The sequence below is a fragment of the Aphelocoma coerulescens genome, chromosome 8 (assembly GCF_041296385.1).
Source record: "Aphelocoma coerulescens isolate FSJ_1873_10779 chromosome 8, UR_Acoe_1.0, whole genome shotgun sequence".
Classification (NCBI taxonomy): domain Eukaryota; kingdom Metazoa; phylum Chordata; class Aves; order Passeriformes; family Corvidae; genus Aphelocoma; species Aphelocoma coerulescens.
In genome coordinates this window covers 4,979,768-5,002,960 of record NC_091022.1, presented here as the reverse complement: position 1 = coordinate 5,002,960, position 23,193 = coordinate 4,979,768, and the positions used below count along the sequence as shown (strand labels likewise).

At 45.7% G+C, this 23,193-nt stretch overlaps 1 protein-coding gene across 2 annotated transcripts; it reads left to right on the top strand.

The window, feature by feature from the left end:
- The first annotated feature begins 364 nt into the window (after positions 1–364).
- On the top strand, positions 365–22,612 carry RNF2 (ring finger protein 2). 2 transcript variants are annotated; one of them, XM_069023148.1, is made up of 7 exons: positions 365–548; positions 14,925–15,013; positions 15,639–15,799; positions 16,949–17,164; positions 17,917–18,189; positions 19,394–19,565; positions 20,001–22,612. In XM_069023148.1, the coding sequence occupies exons 2-7, from the start codon at positions 14,927–14,929 to the stop codon at positions 20,100–20,102; spliced, it is 1,011 nt and encodes a 336-aa protein (XP_068879249.1). In that variant the 5' UTR covers positions 365–548; positions 14,925–14,926; the 3' UTR covers positions 20,103–22,612. The 2 variants fall into 2 exon arrangements, with proteins under 2 accessions (XP_068879249.1, XP_068879248.1); XM_069023147.1 differs by lacking the exon at positions 365–548 and adding an exon at positions 9,805–9,981.
- Positions 22,613–23,193: the final 581 nt, after the last annotated feature.

Here is a 23,193-nt window from a genome sequence, read left to right as displayed (position 1 = left end):
CACCTCTGGCATCATCGAGGCCAACCTATGCCCAACACCACCCTGTCAACCAGGCCATCGCACCACAGCCAGCCTTTCCTTAAACAGCTCCGGCAGCCTATTCCAATGCCTAATCACCCTTTTCGGGAAGGAATTCCTCCTGATGTGCGACCTCAACCTTGCCTGGCGCAGCTCAGCCGCCCCCGCCCGGGAAGGGCGGTCAATGGAGAGGAGCCGTGGTGCGGAGCGAGCCCCGCAAGGCGCGGTGCCGCATCCCGGGAAGGGGAAAGGAAAGGGGATGCGGAGCGCTGGCGGCGACGCCGGAGGTGTGGGCAGGGCGGAGAAAACAGCGAGCGGCCCCAGCGGCCGCCGCGCCCGGGCCGTGCAAGAGGCGGAGGAGGGCGCGGGGCGGCCCGGGCGCGGCGGCCCCGTCCGCGCTCCCCCTGCCCAGCCCCGGCCATGAATATGTAACTCCCCTCTATTTCCCGAGCTCCATTGCGGAGCCGCCGCTCGCCATATTGTGCTGCGGCGGCACCGCCGGCCACGGACAGAGGCGGCACCGGCGGGCGGTGAGCGCGGGGCCGGGGCGGGCGGTGCTGCCGGGGCTCTCCCTCCCTGTGGGGCTGGGGCCGGGGCGGGTGCCGAGCCGAGCCGAGCCGAGCCGAGCCGCGGGTGCCTGTGCGCGGTGCTCGAGCGGGGCTGACCCCGGGCGGGGAGGCGGCGGGACGGCTGCCGGGCTGTTCCGGCGGGGTGGGGGCCGGGCTGTCCGGTAGGAGCTGTGCCCAGCGGCCCCATGGCAGCCCGGAGCCCCGGCTGCCCCCAGCCCGGCCGTGCTGCAGGGCCGCGGGGCACAGAGCCGCCCCTAGGGCCGGCGGGGGGCTGCCGAGCCCGGAGCAGCCGGGGTATGCATCTGTGTACACATACCTATATCTACGCAGCTATCTCCTTATATATGCACGTACGGATCTGTATGTCAGTGCGTTTGTGCAGCTGCACGCCTGGGAGCTGCAGGCAGAGGTAGCACACATGGCTCCATCGCAGTCGCAGTACCGCAGCACCAGCCCGGCGAGCGCGGCACCGCCACTGCCATCCCCGGCAAGGGACAGCTCACCGACACGGCCCCGAGCTGCTTTCGCTGGCTCTGCGGATCGCCCCTCTGCACAATACGGTCCTGTGTGTGATTTATAGCTCGGCGTTCCCGGTCTTTTGTCTATCCCGGAGCCCGTGCGGAGCGGTGCTGGCGGGGCGTGATGCTCACGAACTGGGGCTGGGAGCCATCCGGCTGCTCCCGGGAAAATGTCGCTTCCCACAGGGCAGCAGGTGCAGAAGGACGCTGTGCCGGGAGCTGAGGATGTGCCTCCTCCCTTCGCATCGCTCCCACTGCTTCCCGTACGAATTGAGCACCTGTTTCTTGCCAAGTTTTACACTCTGCAGTAGCTCTTCTGGATCAGTTGCCTTCCTTGCACCAACCCTATGGCACCGTCTGTGTATGAAACAAGCACTGAGCAATATTCTTCTCAGGATTTTTGTAAGCTGTTTGATTTTCAGACTGTCTTCTGTGGAAAATAATTGGATCAAGCGCCTAATTCCACAGAAATCCAGAGGGCTGCTAGTGGAGAAAGATGATTTCCAGTATGATAATTCATAATCCAGCCCTCTTTGGAAGTGGCTGTAGCTCTGTGTGATAACTGTGCACTGCACACGGGCTTATAAGGATTAAAGGGAATTGCTTGCGTTTGAAAAAATGTGACTGGTGTGCGGGTGAAATTATTTTTGCTCAGGGAGAATTCTTTAATCGAGTGTCATTCATTTAGTAACAAAGACTCAATTTGTCATAGGAGTTCCCTGCAGAGGTGCTCTGATTTGTATTCATCTGTGTTTCCATTAAAAACTTGTGTAATGAGATAATTTGCCTTTCTTATATATCATGTCAAGCTCAGAGCTGACATTCAGCTGTCAGCAAAGACAGAGGCGCTGGCTGTGACAGCAGCGGATATGGATAAGCAGTATATTTTGCTTATAAAAATGTATTTGTTGGAAGGATTAACTTTATCAGTTGTGTGGAGATGGGAGGAATTTTCACTGGACAACACAAGCTGCAGTGTCAGGTACAAGTTTGTGGCTGGTGACTCTGTTACAGTGTCTTTCAGCAATGACAGACAAATCAACAGCATCTTTAAACCTCACTGCCCCAGTGAATTGTCACTCACAGTGTTTAATAACTGCCTTATTATTGTCTGCATTCAACTTTGTGGTAATAGAGGGGCACAGACTTTGCATTGAAGGTACTTTTTCACATCTTCGGTGGCTAAAATTGTTGACCTTTGGCTTCAAAGCTTTGAAGCACCAGCCTTGCTGCAGCTGCCAAGAAAAGCACTGCCTGTCATGTCTTAGAGGTGAAATAATACGCAGGTGCCAGCAAAGTAAATTGCATGGGTCTCCCTTGATCAGTGATGCTTTAAGAGTGATGCAAGGTAATGGGTTGAGTATAAAGACTTGGTTGGGCATCTTGGGTGATTGGAGCAGAATTCTGTAATTTTCAGTGCTCTGCTATCACTGAATAGAAATACAGGCTACAGGAAAGCCATCAGTCTTATATGTGAAATATGGGCTAAGGGAATTTCTTCATCTCTCTTTTAACTCTTTCCCTTGCTTACAAAAAGAATATAATGGGGGGAGGGAAAGGAGCTTTAAAAGTGAGACTTCAGTCTGTGACTGCTCAGTTGTATTTTCTTAGAAGGAGCACTGGATCTCCTCTTATTGAAGCACCAGCTCTAGGAACATGGGAGTAAAGGAATTCCTTCCACTTTTTTTTTCCCCTAAATACTTTTTACCTGTTTTTTTTTCTGAATTGGTCAGCAGTTTAATAATGATGCAGACAGAGTAAAGAGACTGGAGAAGAGGTGCTGTTGAGCCTCAGCTTGCTTCTGCTTGGTTTTCTGTTGATGCAAATAACTGGGCTTCAAAGCTGACCTTAAATTCTTAATGTTTGGAGGAATGAGCAGCATTCGATATTGTGGAGCTGTTTAGACTTGTTGCGGTGGAGAAATATTTTAGGAATTGCCCCTGTCTGCTTTCCCCCCACTTCTGGATCCTGAAGCTCTCTTGCAGACAGTGGGGAGTTAGCAGTAGTGTTCTGCTAACTAATTAAAACCTATTCATTCTTTACTCTTCACCTCTTGGGAATAACGTTGAACTGTTTTGTGTAATTTTTGGGTTAAACTGTGTTAAGTGTTGCTCCTGTAGTACTATTTACAAAATGGACAGTCTTACTTGTGAGGGAGTCCTTGAAACACAAATTGTTCTTTGCTCTTGCCCAGCTTTAGGTGAGAGCTGCCTGCTTGCCAAATTCACAGTTTTGCTTTTTTATATTTATTGCAGCTATTAAGTCAATCAGACATAAAATGGCTTGAGTCTTTTTGTCTCTCAAATGTTGTGGGGGAGTTTATTTTCTGTTTATTAATACCCAAGCTATCTTTTTGTTCTCATCAAGAAAATTATATTGCTGTTGGTTGTGGCTTCACTGCCAAGTGGGGGAGAAATCCTTGTGGCACTCTAACATAGCTCTGGAAAAGCTGGATCCCCAGGCATATTTGCTGGCCTGACATCTCAGAATTTCTCCTACAATATAAATGCAATAGAATGCTGCTGCTTATTGCCATTTCTGTTACTGAATGGAATAGGCAGTAGGTATGCTGTGGGCTGAAGAGCAGGGAAGGTGGCTCACTTGATGTCATCTTGGTAGCCTGAGGAGAGCAGTACACCTGAATTTCAGTGTATTTGGCTTCAACTTTTACAATGTTTCTCAAAATTTGCTTAGAAGCGTCTTTTAGCACTGTACCAAAGCAGCAGTCCAAAAAGGTGATGAGCAGGTTTTCATGTTTTTTTGCTGGTGGGATGAAAAATAATAAACCCATGTTGGTTTCCCAGTGAAGTGGAAGCAGATCTGTGAGGGCTCCTCAGGCGCTGAAGTTCAGGGTCTGGTGTGGTTATTTCAACATGCCTTTGGTTTTAGACTGTCTTGGAAGGAACCTGGGATCCTGCAAGGACCTGTGGCAGAACCAGTCACAGCATTTGTGAAGATGTAAAAGATTTTGAATTGTACATGGATGTTCATAGAATTTTTGTTAAAATGTACAGCAGATTTAAAGGCCACAACAGAGGTACTGTTTTAAATGATTAAACTTCGCCTAATTGACCAGAATGCTCAGGTCTTGCTTTTGGCAGCTGTTATTACTTCAAGGACACAGCAAGAGAGTGGTTTGCCTCAAAAAAATGTGCCAGCAGAGCAGGGCAAGGAAAAATTAAAAATTAAATCTCATTAAAAATATCCTAAGGCAGCACATATCATGAATTGTTTGTATAATTTAGTTGCTGTGACAGATTCAATTTTTCTGAAGTTTGAAGCTTTACTTTTATTTGCTCCCAAAAGTTTTCAGTCCTTTATCCCTCTTGTTCTGATCCGATACAGCACTGAAATGAATTTTAGAAAGGAACTTTGGCTTTTCTCCTTCACAGCTGGTTATAAATTTTGAAGTCCAAGGTTAATTTAGGAGATTAAGAACTTCATTTTTGAAACTCACCTGGGTAGTCACACACATATTATACAGTAGCATGCTTCATAATATGAGAAACTTGACATAAAATTTAACAAGTGGCAGATAAAATCACAATTCTGCTCACTCGCCCAGAGTTCTGGTTAATATTGTTACTTCACAGGGCTAAATTATAGCTTGGTAGTGGCTGTTTTTTATATGAATTGTTGGCACACTTGAGGTCAAGTGTTTGCCTGATCTATTAACCCACATCAACAGTGAAAAGTTGCTGTTCCTGTAACAGTTTTGGGTTTTGTTTTTACTCCTGGCAGAAGGCATTACTGTTGTAACATATTTTAATACTCCTTTGGATGAGATATAGATAGTGTGAAAGGCTAGGTTACAGGATTTGAGCTTTAATGATTAAAATAATCTTACTGCCTGATGCATTAGAACAGTGGGCAGTGTTTGCTTTTGTGTGTGTACATACCAAAACCTGGAACATTTTCTAATTAATCCTTCAAGATTAAAAAACCCCTAAGCTTTGTAATTTAGGAATAGCCTGGGTTTGATGTGTGATGAGTTTGAGCCGGTGAATTCTGGACTCCTTGGAGGCAACTGATGATATAGATAGTTCTCTGGAAATGTCATGGTGTTTTTATGTATTCCAGTTTTTGTAGCTGAGGAGATGTCTGGGAGGGTGGGATACAGAACTGGGAATGAGGAGCTGACACTGAGGAGTGAAGATTATTGACAGGAATGGAGTGATCTGGGAGGTGGTGTGAAAAGGCCACTGATGCACAGAGTACAAACGTTGTTAGAATAAACTGAAATTTGAGCCTCAGCTCCATAGGAGGGATGTACCTGGACTCATGGTGCTTATATGCTGCAATACTTTCCTGCTGTAAATACACAGAGAAGCACCAACCTAAAATCACATCTTTTTGTCATGTCCAGAAGTACATGGCTCTTCCCAACACTGTGATAAAACACCCTGGAGTTTGATCAACAGTTTAATTTGGTACTTTATTTTTCCCTGATGCCCTTGACATCTGAATGAGGAGGATTGTCTCCCTTTGGACACTCCTGTCAGCATTGGATTCACAGAGCCCTTCCAGAGGTGTCCAGATGCACAGCAGATGGTTTGTGTGAGGTCACACTCCAGTGTCTCCTGGCCAGGAGGAGCAGTTTGACAGCCAGATTGGAAATGCTGCCCAGCTCCATGGATTGATCCATCTCAGGGCCAGGGAATTGTGAATGCCTGTTAGCTGGAAGAGTCCATATCTCAAGGCAAAAGACTTTCTTAGGAGAATAGATACAGCCAAGAAGCTGTAAAAGACCATGTGCTTCCAAGCCCATGGGTTTCAGAAATGCCAGTATTATTTTTTCCCTCAGGCAGATGTCATCTGTCCAGCAGCCTTCCAGACATTCCATAATCACAGCATTAGGTGTTGTTACTTGGTTTTCAAGGGAGGATTTTTTTTTTAATGTTGAAGAGAAATGCTGTTAAGTTTATGGGAAAATGGGAATTTGGGACTAGTTACCAGGCAAATGAAAACCTCTGCTGGGGTATGACTGAGAGGGACAGTCATGCTGGGAAAAATCTTTAGTGTTACCAACTGCTGGAGCTGTTAAACTGCACCAGTGCCTTGGATTTCTCTACATTCCTCAGTTTTATTGGCTGCTTTGGGACATTTTTGAGTCTGTGGTCTTGAATTAATTATACATCTTTCCCTCCTGGCTTGGAGTGCTCTGGGGCAGCAGTGAGGTTGTGTCTCTTTGCTAACTGCTCTTTATAGAGTGACAAACCTTGGATTTCTCAGTATTTTAAATGTAGAACTTGGTACAGTCTTGAGTGTGGGGAACATTTGTCACTCGTGTATTTACACCTAGTTTTATTGCATTAGTAACTTCTCCATTGTGCCAGTCACCCAGTATCTTGACACTCAGTGAGAGCTTACCTACTCGAGTGTAAAATTTGTGTCTTAATTTTCTGGTTTTATTGTAGTTAAATTGTTTTCTTGGCCATAGTGGGACCATATTAATATAATTGATGAAAACATTTGAATATTAATCTCTTCATCTTTTTCGGTAAATAAAGTAGGAAACTAGGATGGCAGGGAGCCAGGTGCAAACACTGTTAAATTGTCAGAGTGGTTATCACGTGTTTAATTTTCAGTGGGCGTCACTTCAGTTGTAACTGGAGTTGGAATGATACAAAGTCATTGCTGGTGGACAGGGTTGTAATGATGCAGGTGCTTTTAAACACTGCTTACCAAAGCCCAGCTTAGGATCCAGGGATTCCCTGACATGATCATGCCCTGATATGAATCTGATTCTTGTCTTACTTCACAGCCACACTGTCGCCCAGGAGTGGCTAGTGGGATGGCTCTCATAGAGCACAGATCAACAAGATACTGATCCATGCTCCGTAAGAGACAAGGGCCACGTGGTTTTAAAACTGGCAGAGTAGGTTTAGATGGGCTATTGGGAAGGCATTACTCCCTGTGAGGGTGCTGAGGCCCTGGCACTGGTTGCCCAGAGAAGCTGTGGCTGCCCCTGGATCCCTGGAAGTGTCCAAGGCCAGGTTGGATGGAGCTTGGAGCAGCCTGGGATAGTGGAAATGTCCCTGCCCATGGCAGGGTGGGACTGGATGAGCTTTAAGGTTTTTTTTCCAATCCAAACGATTCCATGATTCTATGATGATATGAACTATGTCTCTTCTCCCTCATTTTTTATCTAATTCAGAGTTTCTGTCCCACATACACAGTCTGAGGGTGTGTTTGCTAATAAGCTGATACATCATATGGGTAGAAAGCACTGTGGAAATACTGGTTAATTGTTACCAGTTTCGGTTTCTGAAGCATGTAATTGGTATGTGAAGTTTCAGCTTCATATTTTGTATTAATTTGCCATCTTTAATAGTCTTTTAATTGGCTGTGATTGTGCTTTGCAGATGATAGACTTCTAGTTAACGTGTACAAAATATTTGCGACGCTGGCTCTGTGGAAGTGCTGCAGACTACTCAGTTTTAACCATAGCAGGCATTTACAAAGGAGCTCACATTCCCATCAGTATTAACTGATAAAGTGTTTGGTAATCATTTTGAAATTAGCCCACCAATGTGCTTTCAGGTGTTCTGTGAATAGCTGGAACTGTTCACGTGATAACACTCATGTTTAATCTCTACCTGATCCTCATGAATTTGCAGGCTGACAGCTAATCTGCACCTTTACAACTCTATTCTCAGTGCTCTTTTTCTTAAGTATGTGGCTATAAAACTCCCACTTTTAAGCAGACTTGCTGGATAATATTTATAACATACCAAGTGTCTGAGGGCCCAGCTCATTGCTGTTTCTGTACAGTTCAAACAATCTGGTGGTCACTGTTGTCCCCAAAAAGCCTTCTAATGTTTCTTTTGTGGGTAAGGAGGATGCTCACAGGATATTTGGCCACCTGGATTGTAAGAGGTGTGTGGACAAGAGAAGGCTATGTTCACCTTTCTTCACCTCTGTTGTGGCAGTGGTTTATTGGCTGGTTAGTGTCACTTGCTGTTGGCTTTTTTTGTCTGTAACTGTCTACACAGCAAAACTAAGGATAAAGATCTCTGGTAGTGAGATAACTCCATAGGATAGTAAGATAACCCCATAGGATAACTCCATAGGATAGGAAGATACTTCCAGTGACCATCTGATACAACCCCCTGGCAAAAGCAGGACCAGTTGGTCAGGTTGGTCACCACCACATCCAGTCAAGTGTGGCTGTGTCACAGAGTGGGCATCCCACAGCCCCTCTCAAGTGACCTGTTACTGGTGGCCCCTTGGCTGTGGCTTTCTGCTTTCAGGTAGGATTAGTTTCCCCTGTGGATTCTGCTGCTCAGCACTTCTTAGCAGTTTATTCTGTCTGTCCATACCTTTTGTCGTGGGAAATACTTTCTCATTTTGGGTTTAGTACCTTAAGTAATGGTTGCTTTATATCTGGCTTGTGGTGGGAGCCCACAGCACCTCGAGATTTTAAATGGGGTTTTGGTGCCTGTAACAGATGATCTGATGGATACCAAGTCATACCTTATCTCTTGGATATCTGCAAGGCTGACAACTTGAACCTTGCATGTGGAGCTGCCCTACAGAGCCACTGTTCTTTGATTGCAACTCTGAACATCAGTCCCTGAGGCTGGATTTATTGTCAGCTTAGATCAGGTGTGATTGTGTCAAGAGAAGATGACTTTCTGCATGGCTCATAGAATGTTGAATTCAATTTGTAAATAGAAGTGAAAACCTTCCCAGTAAGGGATGTCGTGACATTGAAGTTGATTGGGAGGCCAAGGCCTGATGGCTGAGTGAACTAAACCTAGTTCAGTAGGACCTCCCTCTCTTGAGTTTAGCCCCTTTGGGAGATCAGGGTATAATTAGAGTAAGTACAGTATAAACTCAGCAAGAGACAGTTTGAGGAGTGGTGACAGTGATGAGGGAGGGCAGGCACAGCCAGGTGTGGTGACATCCTTGTTCAGGATCAGTGAGAAGGGAATTCCAGAACAGGGAACAAAAGAACTCCAGGCCAGAACCTGATTTGGCTGTTTCCTGGGGTTTTTTTGATCCAGAGAGGAAAAAACCTTCAGAGTGAATACTAAACATACTAGATTATAGTCTAGTACCAGTTGTCCTAGATTCAACTGGATGTAAAGCTATCTGAGCTGCCAGGGAACTGCAGGGAAGGTTAATTCCTTCAAATAGTGTCTTCCAGATTGTGTGGATTTTTTTTTTTTTCAAATCAAGCTCTAAGCCAGTAAGTAAAAACAGAAAAAAACTTAAAATTCAGAATGCTTTAATTGAATACATTGAAATGAATGATTGAATTGAGTATTCTGAAAACGTGCAATCTGTTCCCAGTAGTAGTTATAGTGTGAGAGAGAGTAAAACTTAAATCTCTAATCCTGTTAAACTTCCAAGTAGCTGCACTGTGATACCTGTATTTAAAGGAATTAATCCTTAGGAAGAAAAACCTGAAATTGTTGAAGGTGCTGTTGAACTTGGCACACCAAATAGAGGTCTAACTCTCTTACTGTTTTAAGTCTAAATATTTACCTTTTACAACTTGGAACAGAAATCAATTATTTCTAAGATTTTAATACTCTCAAAAAATGTGTGTAATATTTTTTTTAAAGAACCTAATAATTTTTTTTTTCTCAAAAGTGTTTTTTTCATTAAACTATCACAGAAAGTTAAATAGGATCTGGTGTGGTTGTGGTCACACCTGAGCTGGGTTTGTGGGTTCTCTCTCCAGCTGCTTGGTACCATTCCAGCCTTTCTATGATCTCAAGGTGTGCTCACACAACCATGCTGCAGATGCTCTTTAGCCTTTGCCTGGGCTAAAATAGGCCCTGCAAAGCATTTTGGAGCATAATCCAGGTGTGAGGGATCCCTGATGGCATCCCCTGCTCCCTGGTTGAAGCGTGACCACCATCAAGGTTAGTGCTTGGAAATGTTACATTTTCAGAACTGATGAATTTTCAGCAATAATACTAAGGAGCTGTTACTCGTTGGTGGATCTGAGAGTAGAAAGCTGTGAAAGGTAAGCTGGGAAGGGCAGGAGCAGAGAAATGCTGGTGCAGAGCTCCTCCATTGGCTGCCCACAGCTCTGACTGGCCTGCTCTAAGTGCTTCCAGCTGGATTTTATTTTTACTGGCAATTTCAGGAGTGGGATATCCAAATGCCCACCCTACTTCAGTCATGACTACATTGGAGTAAATAATTAAGTGTATTTCAGTGCAAGAGGTTGTAAAGTGGATGTGGTGTGTGACAATATTAATCTGCTAGAATTTTTTGTCCAAGCACATTTGGAAGAAGGACATCCCAGCATAAATTCCTCAGTCAGTGAGCAGGCAGGAGATCTGAGGGCCTTTCAGAAAGGGTGTTCCTTACTGATATTTTTTCCTATAACTGCCTGTTTTCCAGTGCTTCAGAAACAAAACTTACTTTCTTAAGTTTTTAAATACCAACAGGTTTTCATCACATTTGTTGAGGTGTAATATGCTGGTTTATCAGTCGGCTCTGGCTTTGATAGTGACAGATGTGTGTACCCTGTAATTACGGAGTTTGTGCTTTGGGGTTTTGCTGTGCCTGAAGACTGAGTCAGTCTGAAGGGGTGCAGGGGTCCATACAATTTTGGTTAAAGTGGTTTTTTTAATGATTGACAAGAATGGCTCTCTGCCCACAGGATTAATCCCAACCACGACTACTTGTTGGTGGCTCTGAGAGAAAGATATTTGATCTGCCAGAAGACAGGGTCAGATGGGATATTGGGAAGAAATTGTTCTCTGTGAGGGTGCTCAGAGAAGCTGTGGCTGCCCCTGGATCCCTGGAAGTGCCCAAGGCCAGGTTGGACAGGGGTTGGAGCAACCTGGGATAGTGGAACGTGTCCCTGCCCATGGCAGGAGTGGGACTGGATGGGCTTTAAGGTCCCTTCCAATCCAAATTATTTTGTGATTCTATGAATGTGGTTTCTCCCCTTGATACCAGCCTGTTTTTGTGTGACTGGTTGCTTTCCTCTTACATCCAGAGGGAACCGACAAGTCATAAAGGTAAAAAGATGATAAAAAGTATAAGGTTATAAGGTGGTGTAAGTAAAAGTATAAGGTGGTGCTCTAGAATTTTTTTCAGCAGAGGCTCACAGGGGTGTCTGACTGCATGTTGTTCCTGGTGCTCTCACATGTGACCTGTGAAGAAGAGATCCCACCTTTACTATAAAGTGGGAAAGATGTGAAATGTTGAACAGGTGAAAAGTGGTTATTGTTGAGGTGAAATCTGTGTCGTACTGTGAGCTGGGAAAATGAGCGTGAGAAACTGGTCATGTAAGACTTTTTTGAAAAACAATACCAAAAGGGATGCAGAGGAACAGTGAAGTATGCCAGTGATTTTAGGAATGTGAGATTTTACTGGAATAAATTTCCAGACTGAAGAACAAATGTGAGGTTCAGCATTTTTTCTGTATCTTCTGTCCCTTTGCTAGTAGTAGTTAGTAAAAAGTCTGTTGTACCTTCAGTCTAGAAACTTTGCACTTCATATTTTTCCCTCTGAACACAGTGTCAAGAACAGGAAGATAATCTTCCTTCAGCTCATGAAAAACTTCCTACTTCTGTAGCTCTAGAAAGAATCAGCCAGTGTGACCTGAGCCATGTAGGATTTCTTTCAGCAGATGCCTGCTTCAAATCTAGTAGCAGTGGACTGTCCTAAAAGGAAACTGAAAAGTCAGCTCAATGTAGAGGTGTTTCCCACCTCATTTCCTCAGACAAATGGAGAAGGTCATTCATTGATGGAACATCTGAAGATGTTTCACTGGTTATGGTTTTGTGACTGTTGGTCGGTACTTGGTGGCTGTTACATGGTCGGTGCAATTCTGGGTCAAAATGCCTCTCCTGACTGTGGAGTTGGATGTTTGATCCTGGTGCCAGCTGTGGATGTTGCTGGGTTAGATTTCAGCAGTGTGAGGAGACACAACCCAATCTGAGAGCCACAGTGCCAGAGGGAAGAGAAATCAGGCCTTGTTCACATGCATTTTTCAGGACCAATATAGATTTTGAAGTTGTAGGGCATCAGGGGAAAAGCTAAGCAGGCTTATTTATTGATCATCAAGAAGATTAGAGACTCCATGGAGCATAATTTGATTGTTTTTGTTGTCGATCCTGCATGCTTGAATTGACCACGTTTCCACTGCTCCTCAGATTTCCCTTGCCAGAGGAAGAGAGGTGTTTGGTAGTGACAGAATGGACTGTGTGGATCTCTCCAGCTTTCACCTGGCTTTAAGGCCACCGTTTTTCCTGTTAAAATTTGAAAGTACTATCACTGCAGCCATCTCAGATGAGAAGGCTTTTGAGTAAAGCTGCTCAGTTATTTATCATGACAGCTATACAGTATCCTGTGCACTGTAGCCTCGGGCTTGTAGGTGTGGCTGCAGGATAAATTCCAGACTCACTGAGGCTGAAAGAGACCTCTGAGATCATCAAGTCCAACCTGAGCCCGATGCCCACCATGTCCCCAGCCCAGAGCACTGAGTGCCACATCCAGGCCTTCCTTGGACACCTCCAGGGATGGGGACTCCAGACTTCCCTGAGCAACCCCACCAAGGCCTGACCACCCTTTCCAGGAAGAAATGTTGGTGTTAATGTGGTTGTTGCACAGATGGATGGGTTTGGTGATGACCTGGCCCCCAGAGCTGCTGTTCTGTGTTAGCAGGTGCCAGCACACGAGTTCAGGTGAGGAATTACCTGTGCATGCAGGGGCTGCCAGGGTGAGCTCTTCACTCAGGCATAGAGAGCAGGAGGCTCTTGGCTAGGACAGCCTGGATCCTCCGGGACTCTGCTGTCTTGGTAAATATGCTCCAGCAGGTTTTGGGAAGGGTTGTGATTAGCAGCTTCATGAATTTCTTGCAGCAGTTGAAATGATAGTTAATTGAATGTGTAAGCTTTAAAAGCACACAAGAGTGGTATCCAGTGCAGACACAGAATGATGTTTGGCTTCTGTTAGAACAACACATACAGAAATCCTTACCCTGGAGGACTTGGCTTCCTGTACACCTGCAATTGCCTTAAATATTAGTGGAAATTAGAACACAGAGAAACAGTGTTTCCTTTCTTTGCTGAGATGTGTCACTTAATACCATCATTAAATTCATACCACTGATTAACTGAAATAAAACACTCAGAGTCCTGACAGCATAGTGTTTCAGTCTGCAGCTACGATGTGGTGACTTCTCACCTCTACTGGGCTGGTGAGGTCTTAACTGGACATGGGACTTCTCTGATCCACTCAGAGGAACGTGTCTCTTATGATAAGTAAACTGTGTTTTTAGGGCACGATATTTACACAGTAAAATTGGAGTTGGAGATGCACTCTTTAAGGGGAACTGGAGTGACAGAAAAAGGGGGAAGGGCTTCAGACTGACAGAGGGTAGGTTTGCATTGGATATTGGGAAGAAGTTTGTTCCCTGTGAAGGTGGTGAGGCCCTGGCACAGGTTGCCCAGAGAAGCTGTGGCTGCCCCTGGATCCCTGGGATTGTCCAAGGCCAGGCTTGGACAGGGCTTGGAGCAGCCTGGGATAGTGGAAAGTGTCCCTGCCCATGGCAGGGGGTTGGAACTAGATGAGCTTAAAGCTCCCGTCAAACCCAAACTGTTCCAAGATTCTGTGATTCCACTTAATAGACATAATAGTGGATGTGGCTACTTTATGTCAGGACTTTTTTCTCTCCTTCCTCAAAAAGAAGAAAAAATACCAAGTGAGAAAACTCTGATTTCTGTGCCTGGATGAAAGTAGATCTAAAACTCTGCACTCCTTCTCTTGCTTTTCCCTTCACAATTAATTAAAGCTTATAGAGTAACCTTGTTCTCCAGAGAGTTTGGGCCTTTTCATATAGATCTTAATGAGTTGGAAAATGGATTATAATGTATGTGGTAGATGCCAACAGAAAATGCATTTGGCTGCTGAATTGAAGGGTCTAGAAACCCAGATTTGAAAAAGGAATAAAAAAAGCACTTCTTCCATGTAGAAAAAGGTCTGCAACTGCTGTCTTGCCACTTATATAGCTACAATTATTTTTTTAAACATACCACTATCTGGGATTAGTTTGCCTGCTCAAGACAGGCCTTTTTGGAGACATGGGAAGCAGTGCCTCCTCTCCCCCAGCATAAAAGTATTTTCTGTTCAGAAACACCATTTTCTTCTGTCACTTTGACCAGACTTTTTCACATCTGCAGTGACTATGTGTGGTAATTTTGCCTCATCTCATACAATAATACTAAAATTTTGATGGGACAGCAATGCAGTTTCTCTGTGTTGTTTATTATTATTATTATTATTATTATTATTATTATTATTATTATTATTATTATTATTAAAATTATACAGTGACTGGATTTCACTTATCTTTTAGTAGCATTCAAACTTCTGATGGGAAACCTTACAGGATGTGTTTTGAGCAGGAAGAAAAAGCCCTCGTGGTGTGCTCCAGTGAGCACGTTTGGTTGCTGTGTCCTGTCTTATTTTGCCCTTCCCCTTGGTTAGGAAGCAGACCCTGCTTGACCTGTGTGCACATTTGGAAGTGAATGTTTTAGGAATATTTTCCGCATCAGGTGGCATTTGTGGCCCAGGTTCTCTGGCCTTCAGTTCTGTGTCACTTTTGTTTAACAACTGAATTGATTTTTGCCAAGTGTTCACGGCTGAGCGGCTCCCCCAGTTCTCCTGGAGTGGTACAAGCAGGGGATTATCTGTGTGTGACATAGCAGAGCCTGGTACGTGGGGGGACGGGTGTTCCCTGGAGACTCTGCTTGGCTGGACAGACACTGCTGCGGCTCGGGAGGGGAGAGGATCCCGAGCCAGACACACCTGAGTGCTCAGCCCATGTCCCTTCCTTCCCCAGCCATGTCTCAGGCCGTGCAGACCAACGGGACGCAGCCTCTGAGCAAGACCTGGGAGCTCAGTCTGTACGAGCTGCAGAGAACACCCCAGGTAATCACAGAACCAGGGACTGCTGGGCTTGGGAGGGACCTCTGGAGATCACCCAGTCCAACTCCCTGCCCAGGCAGGGTCACCCAGAACAGGTGACACAGGGACACGTCCTGGGGGTTTGGGATGGCTCCAGAGAGGGAGGCTCCAGGCCCTCCCCAGGCAGCTGTCCCAGGGCTCTGCACCCTCCAAGGAACACAAGTTCTTCCTCGTGTTGAGGTGGAACTTGTTGTGTTTTAGTTTATGGCCATTGCTCCTCATCCTGTCAGTGGCACCACTGAGCAGAGTCTGGGACCATCCTCTGACACCCCCTGGAGATATTTATATATATTAATGAGATTCCCCTCTCAGTCCTCTCTTCTCCAGACTGACCTGGCCCAACTCCTGCAGTCTCTCCTTGTCAGAGAGATGCTCCACCTCTCATCAGCTTCGTGGCCTCCACTGGACCCTCTCCAGCAGCTCCTTGTTTTAATTGTGTGCTGCAGGGCTGGCAGCACTAGGGTTTTGTGTGCTCAATGTGTTTGTGTGTGTCGTGTCTCTTTGCTGTGTTTTCCTTGGGTAAAATATGCTGTCTCCATGAGGAAGGGACTCAATCCCATGAAAGAACCTTTTCTTTCTTTGCTGCCAGGAAGCCATCACAGATGGCCTGGAGATCGTGGTGTCCCCCCGGAGCCTGCACAGCGAGCTCATGTGTCCCATCTGCCTGGACATGCTCAAGAACACCATGACCACCAAGGAGTGTCTGCATCGCTTCTGCGCCGACTGCATCATCACCGCCCTCAGGAGCGGGTACCTGAGCGCTGCCAGGGGACGCTGCCAGGGGGTCGGGGGGGACACTGCCAAGGGATGGGGGGGACGGACACTGCCAGGGAACAGGGAGGGAACACTGCCAAGGATAGGACACTGCCAGGGAACAGGGATGGGACACTGCCAGAGGACAAGAAAGGGATGCTGCCAGGGGACGCAGGGATGAGCACCATGGAGGAAAGAGGGCCTGGACACTCCAGAAGGAAGAGGAATTGCACTTGAGGTGGAAGTGTCGTTGGGGGTCGTGGGGCAGTCACTGTGCGCTGGGAGTTTCTGAATGGTCAGCACACCTTTCCAGTATTATTTTTCCATCTTTAGCCATTTATGGAAGACAGATCAAATTCCTTCCTCATGAAAAATCATCTCATAATTCTCTTTCTTGCAAGGAGTTGAAGTTCTCTTTTGTATTCTTTTCTTCTCATAGATCCAGTAACAGTAAAACAAAAATACACATTACTGACAAAAATGGGTTTAATTTCACTTATTCTTCCTTTTCCTAATAATACATTTCAAATTACGTGGCCTTCAGCCATTTGAAATTATGTGTACTATGAGTGTTAGAAATCATGGAATCATTGAATCCCAGAATTGTTTGTCTTGGAAGGAACCTTAAAGTCCATCCCATTCCACCCCCTGCCAAGGGGAAGGGACACCTTCCACTATCCCAGGTGGCTCGAAGCCCCATCCAACCTGGCCTTGGACACTTCAGGGATCCAGCAGCAGTCACAGCTTCTCTGGGTGACCTGTGCTAGGCCCTCACCACCCTCACAGGAGGAATTTCCTCCTAAGACTGTGCTTCAGTATAATTTCCACTAGACGTCCATTTTTTCTAGGTAAAAATCCAGCCAGAAAATGAAGGGAAGAAGGGAATGTGGGCCTTCTGATCCCTTCAGTCTAAATCGTCTGGTCAAACATACTTTAAAATAAAAGAGCAGCAGGGAGAGATATGTTTGGGATTTTTGTTTAAATATCTGCAACTACCTGATCTGTCGAGAGAGAGAAGCCCCTTTCCAGATTTACTATACATACTGAGTCTTAGTGAGCACTTGACCAAGAATGGAAGCAACAGGGCAGAGTTTTGTTACTGCTGGAGAGTTAAGTGTTGTTTGCTTCCTTCTTGTCCACGTCCAGCAACAAGGAATGTCCCACGTGTCGCAAAAAGCTCGTTTCAAAAAGATCCCTGCGGCCAGACCCCAATTTCGACGCTCTCATCAGTAAGATTTACCCGAGCCGGGATGAGTACGAAGCTCATCAGGAGAGGGTGCTGGCGAGGATCAGCAAGCACAACAACCAGCAAGCCCTGAGCCACAGCATCGAGGAGGGATTAAAGATTCAGGCTATGAACAGGTACATAATCACCTCGTTTGCCTTCGGGCTAAAAATACACTGCCTGTCCTCATGCCCTGTGGAGCTTGAGAATCCTCTCCTCTGATATCTGCCAAAACAATTTTTAACCTTTTGTCTACTACCAGAAACCTCCATGTCACTGCCTGCGACTTCTGTGGCAGCCTGACAGAGACTTCAGCGTAGCTTTACCAAATTATGGCTGTCATGTCTTGGATAAGAAACCATAACACCATGAATCTGGTACCAAAATGCTACCCTTACATGCCAATAAACACACAAAATACCAGGACTTGGGGCTTAGTTGTGACTTAATTCACAGGCTGGAATATATGGTGTATACACTGTGGTGCAATTCTAGGTGTGCATTTAAACCTAAGAGAGACAGCTGGAAGGGAGGCCCCAAACTTTGCATGATAAAACATGGTGTGATTTAATAATCCTAATCACATGTGGATCCGTGTTTGAATGAAAATAATGGTCTGCAATTGCCTGAAAAAGAACTGTGTGAAGTTAAAATAGTCTTAAAACATGCCTAAAAGGTGTTTGAGCAACAGGAAAAAATGAATAGTTCTGTCTATGAGTATCTTTTTCTAAAAAATAATTAATATTAGCAATTTTTTAAACTTAAAGTCTCTCTGAAACATTCAGTGCTTGTGTGTGCACATGCCTCACTTGGGGAGGAGGTGTGTTGTGACCTGGGTGTGTTGTGATTCTGGATGGGTCAGGGTGTATCTCTGCCTGTTTGTGGCCAGGTTGCAGCGGGGCAAGAAGCAGCAGATCGAGAACGGCAGCGGGGCCGAGGACAATGGTGACAGCTCCCACTGCAGCAATGCCTCCACACACAGCAACCAGGAAGCGGGGCCCAGCAACAAGAGGACCAAAACCTCGGATGACTCTGGGCTGGAGCTGGACAACAACAACACCACTGTGGCCATAGACCCCGTGATGGATGGGGCCAGTGAGATCGAGCTGGTGTTCAGGCCTCACCCCACCCTCATGGAGAATGACGACAGCGCGCAGACGAGGTCAGTGGCCCCTGGCCATCTCTGGGTATTCTGCTGCTATTTCCTGCTGCTTTGGTTTTCCATCACTTCTTGGGGCTTCTAGACACCAATTTACTTCAGACGTACCACATCCTGTTTAACCGTATCACAGGATGGTTTGAGTTGGAAGGAACCTTAAAGCCATCCAGTTGCAGCCCCTGCCATGGGCAGAGACACCTTCCACTGTCCCAGGTTCCTCCAAGCCCTGTCCAGCCTGGCCATCCCTGACACTTCCAGGGATCCAGGGGCAGCCACAGCTTCTCTGAACAACCTGTGCCAAAGCCAGATGCAAATAAGCACTCTTCCTTCTTTCTGTTCCAAGTCAGGTAGATGGTAGTGCTAGACTATTATAAAAAATACACTTCATAAGCTGTTTTAAGCCTCACAAATAAAGATGTTTTTAAAGTTTCCTAGCATTGCAGTTCACTAGTGGGATGATGGTGTTATATCAGCCCCTTTGTACTTAACTCTAGGATTCTTTGGTAATAAACAAACCTTGTATAAGTGTCAGCAGTTTTCAGAGAAGCTTTCTGTCAGCAGGATTTGCATGCTGGAAGCTTTTCCTCCCATTTTTTTGTTCATAATCCAGTCCAAGCACAGATTGCAAGTTTTGGCTCACATTACTGTATCCCGCAGCCATAGGGAGGAGAGGAGAGAGATCCAGCAAGCAGGAATTGTGCAGCAAGATTGATCTATTTAATTATTTTACAAACTCTTTTATAGACTTTTTTCTTCATAGTCTAATTGGACAAGGATCAGCCACCCCTTGGGGGTGATTGGCTAAAATCCTAAAACATCCATTGTCAACATATTTTTATACTGTACCATAAACATGGTTCTACAAGGTTGCAGGTGTTCATAGTTTAGAGAACTCTGCTACTGTCTTCATGAGAGAGAAAAGTATCTCATGGGCTTAGAAAGAAATAAGAAAAATTCTTGCTAGCAGCAATATTTGTATCTACAGGCTCACAGCAGAGAGTAGTTTTGTGGTGTTTCCTCAGGTCTTTCCTTGGCTTTCTCTGCTGATGAGACACCTCTCTGTGATGTGTGCAAATCTTGCAAAGCTTCAGCTGGGAACTGTCTCTAAAGGCCTTCTCACAGCTGACATTTAATATTTGGGGCTTTCCAGCTTTTCCCACAGCTGCTGTTCAATCATTATTGATGATTTGTGTGGCTGCTGTCGCAGGTACATCAAGACCTCGGGCAATGCCACGGTTGATCACTTGTCCAAGTACCTGGCAGTGAGATTGGCCCTGGAGGAGCTGCGGAGCAAAGGCGAGTCCAACCAGATGAACCTGGACACGGCCAGTGAGAAGCAGTACACCATCTACATCGCCACCGCCGCCGGCCAGTTCACCGTAAGCACCCCCCTGCCCCGCCCCAGTCAGCAGGCCAGCCATGGCTCTGCATGCACATCTGCTCAAAATCCACTCAGCTGGGCTCTTCCCAAGCTGGCTCAGAGTAAAATTCATGGCACCAGGTTATTTGGAAGCAGATCGGTTGCTTTTTGGCAAAAGCTTGGTTGGTAGAAAAGGAGGCATAGAAATTACTTGGGGAAGACGCAGTGATGGCACCAACCATGACCTGGCTTACACCATTCTTTTCCAATTAAAATTGAAGAGGGGAAAAATATTACTTCACTTGAGAATGTTTGGGTTTTTTGGCTTGTAACTTGTGCCACACTATTGGTGACTCCTTCAAGTCAACACGTGTGAGTACTGATTAAAGTAGCCAGTTTTACAGCACCACATCAGATTTACCTCATTCGTTCCCATTCTGCTGTTCTCTTCTAGGTGCTAAATGGGTCCTTTTCCCTGGAACTGGTCAGTGAGAAGTACTGGAAAGTGAACAAACCCATGGAACTGTACTATGCCCCCACCAAGGAGCACAAATAAGTGCTGGGAAACTGGGATGGGACTAATTCTTTTTATAGCTATGACTTCTTTAATATTAAAATAAGGCACCACCAGTATCTTCATGGACAACACACGTGGTGCCTTCAGGCACTCTCAGTATACTCAGTAATATGACTAGACAGTATTCTGGGCTGTATTTAATTTAGTCTTTGGGTTGGGTTTTTTGGTTTTTCCCTAGGAGACTAAATGACCTTCTCCAGTGCATTCCAGTGTTTGAGATGCTTTTTTGTTCCTAATGCATGATACCTGATCCAGCGTTCCAGTTTGGAATGGCTTTGTTTTGTCCAGGTAAATCTGGATTTCTGCTCCATTGGACACAGTTATAGGAGCCTCTGTGAAGTGTGGAGTGTTGGGTGGCCACGGAAGTCTGTTCAATAGTAGCATATGCCAAGGAACGTGTTAGATGTTGGAATTTGGTGACTGTTACACATCTGATGGATTGATCGGGAGAGAATGGATTTGGGATAGTCTTGCAACTAGAAGTAATCTGATTCCCTAGGAAAGGTTCATTAAGACATCTTCTTGTGAACAAAAGTGAATTTTGCATCTTGTGAGAGGTATTGCTGCCCATGGCAGGGGCTTGGACCGAGATGGTGTTTTAAGGTCCCTTCAAAGTCCAGCCATCCTGGGATTCTGGGATTCCAAAGAGAGCTGCAGTGAGAAAACTGACACTTTAAAACCTTGCTGTTTACTGGGCTTAATTTAATACTTCAGTGCAAGGTGGTTCATCAGATTGGTTTGGTTTTTAATGAATATTTCAGTGAAAAAACACTCAAACACCCCAAACTGTAACTCTTCCCCATGCAGGACATGCCAGTCTTGATGCTTCCTGCCTGGCCCCTCCTGCAATGTTGTCCTGTCCTCCATCTTTACTGAAGGAAATCTGGATGTTTCACAGCCCTGCCCGGTTCCCTAGAGTAGGATCTCTGTTGTGAATGTGCTGTAGAGCACTGTCCAGAAAACTTCTTTATTAAAGCAAATCCCCCAACTTCAGCACACAGCCATCAAAATGCTTTGCTTTGGGGAACTGTACCACTCCAGCAGGAACCTTTTCCTGGCATCAGTGTGAGTAGGGAAGACTTCGACTGTAAGCTGCTCCAAGATTCTACTTTTGTTACTTTGCCATAGCTTTAACAAACATGGCTTAGCACTTTGGAAGACAACTTTAGTACTTGACAAAGTTTACCATTTAGTGTCTTACATTTAGGCTCAAGTTTCCCAACGTGGCAATGGGCTGTGCTGTAAGGCCTGGTAGCTGCTGGTCATTTGCATTCAGCCCCTGTGCCCCAGCTCTGGAGCTTGCTGTGGCTCTGAGGGGGCCGCTTGACCTGTCCCATGTCCTGTCTGAAGGGAAGCTGTCACCATGAGGTTTCCTTTGCTCTCTGACTTGCTGATGAACCCTCCCATTTGCCCCTGAGGCTCAAAGCAAAAAGTTGGTGGTAGGTGGGAAGCACCAGGCTTTACCCCACACGGTGTGGTTTACACTCCTCCTGTGTCCTGCCTGGAGTCCCACTGGCTTTGACACGTGGTACAAAAGTATTCTGCTGCTCGGGGATTCTCCAGGGAAGGATTTGCACTTCCCTGGCTCTGGGCTTTCCTAGCACTTGTAAATAGTGTCCCTTCTGGCTGCTGTTCAGATCAGCTTTATCCCGCTGTGAAAACTGCACAGGCTTCTTTGAGTAACTTAATTATTTCCTCTGACTGGAGAGCCTTGAGCTTTTGTGACATGAAATGGAAGTGTTCAGGCCCCAGAGCACAGAGGGGCAGCTGTTAGGGACCTGTTTTTGCTGACTTTGTGAAGCGTTGCTGTATAGACTGTAGTGCATGTCCACGGAATATAATGGGGGGTGGGGGAGTGGCTGTGCTAAATGCTTTAAAGTTATTGGGGAAACTTCTAGATTAGTGCCAGCATCCCTCTTGGGGGGAGCTGAGGGGAGGGACAGTCCCTTAAGCAAGAGAGGTGTTGTGAAGCTGAGCAGTCTGTCTAGGAGCTGTCACTTTGTCCCCAGTTCTTTTAAAAAGCGTGGGAGAATGTGAAGCCTTTATTTTCATGTTGTAGTGAATTTCCTGAATATTTATGTTCTTTAAATATTATATATATAATGTAGTTGTTTGATTAAACCATTGATTGCACTGTGACTCTTTAGTGCTATAAACTATTTTATTTTCAAAATGCCATTACTCTTCCCCCTTCTAAAGCCATGTTCTTTTGTAAGTACATAATGTGTGTTACGTACGGGTAAGCCTAATATCTAACTAAAGTATTTCCTATCCAACTAAAGTCCCACTGAAATGCTCAAATTGACAATAAAAGCAAAAATGTTATCAACAATCTGTTGGGAATTGCAGTGCTGCTTCCTCTTGTGGTTGATAAAGGACCCCCTTTGGGCAGACATGCCTGGGGCTGTGCAGGTGCTGTTCAGCTCCACCAGTGGTGGCTGCTACAGTCCCCTGAGAGCAGCTCAACTCCTGAGCCTTGAGTGAGAAATAGGGGCACACAGCAGCTATCAGCTCTTCCACTGACCTGTCACAGGTGATGCTGTTCCAACCAGATCCTGCAACCTGAGGAAGGGGATGAAGGATTTTCACAGCACTCAGGTTAAACCCAGCACCTTTGGGTTCATTTAACTATTGAGCAGCTTCAGTCAAAAGCAGCAGAGAGCAGCTGTACTGAACCCCTTCAGCTGAGGTGCATTATTTAGAGAAGTTTTGTTCCTTTCCTTGTTTTCTTTCTACATTTACCACAACTTTTAACCAGAGGATGCACCTTGAATTAAGGGCCAATGCTTGTGTATGCCTAGAGAGGAGTTTCTTGAGATGCACTGAACATGAGCACTCTATGACGGAGATCCTGCTGCTGTCTGGGCCACCACTAATTACCTGAGTTGCCTGTGAACAGCTTCAACTCCCTGAAAGCTTCCTTTAATCACACCTAAACAGGAAACAGCCTGTAGGTAGGAGGACATGTCCCTCAGGTACAGAGCAGTAGAGGTGACACTGTACTGCCCATACTGGTAACTGGATCATACCCTACAGCATAATTTTCCTTTGTCTTCTGGCATTTATTCTT

Excerpts from the sequence above, each read along its gene's own strand:
- RNF2 (XM_069023147.1), top strand. The coding sequence starts at position 9,939 with ATGGCATCCCCTGCTCCCTGGTTGAAGCGTGACCACCATCAAG. Across the intron at positions 9,982-14,924 it reads GAAGCGTGACCACCATCAAG|CCATGTCTCAGGCCGTGCAG; the intron begins GTTAGTGCTTGG and ends TTCCTTCCCCAG. Across the intron at positions 15,800-16,948 it reads ATCACCGCCCTCAGGAGCGG|CAACAAGGAATGTCCCACGT; the intron begins GTACCTGAGCGC and ends GTCCACGTCCAG.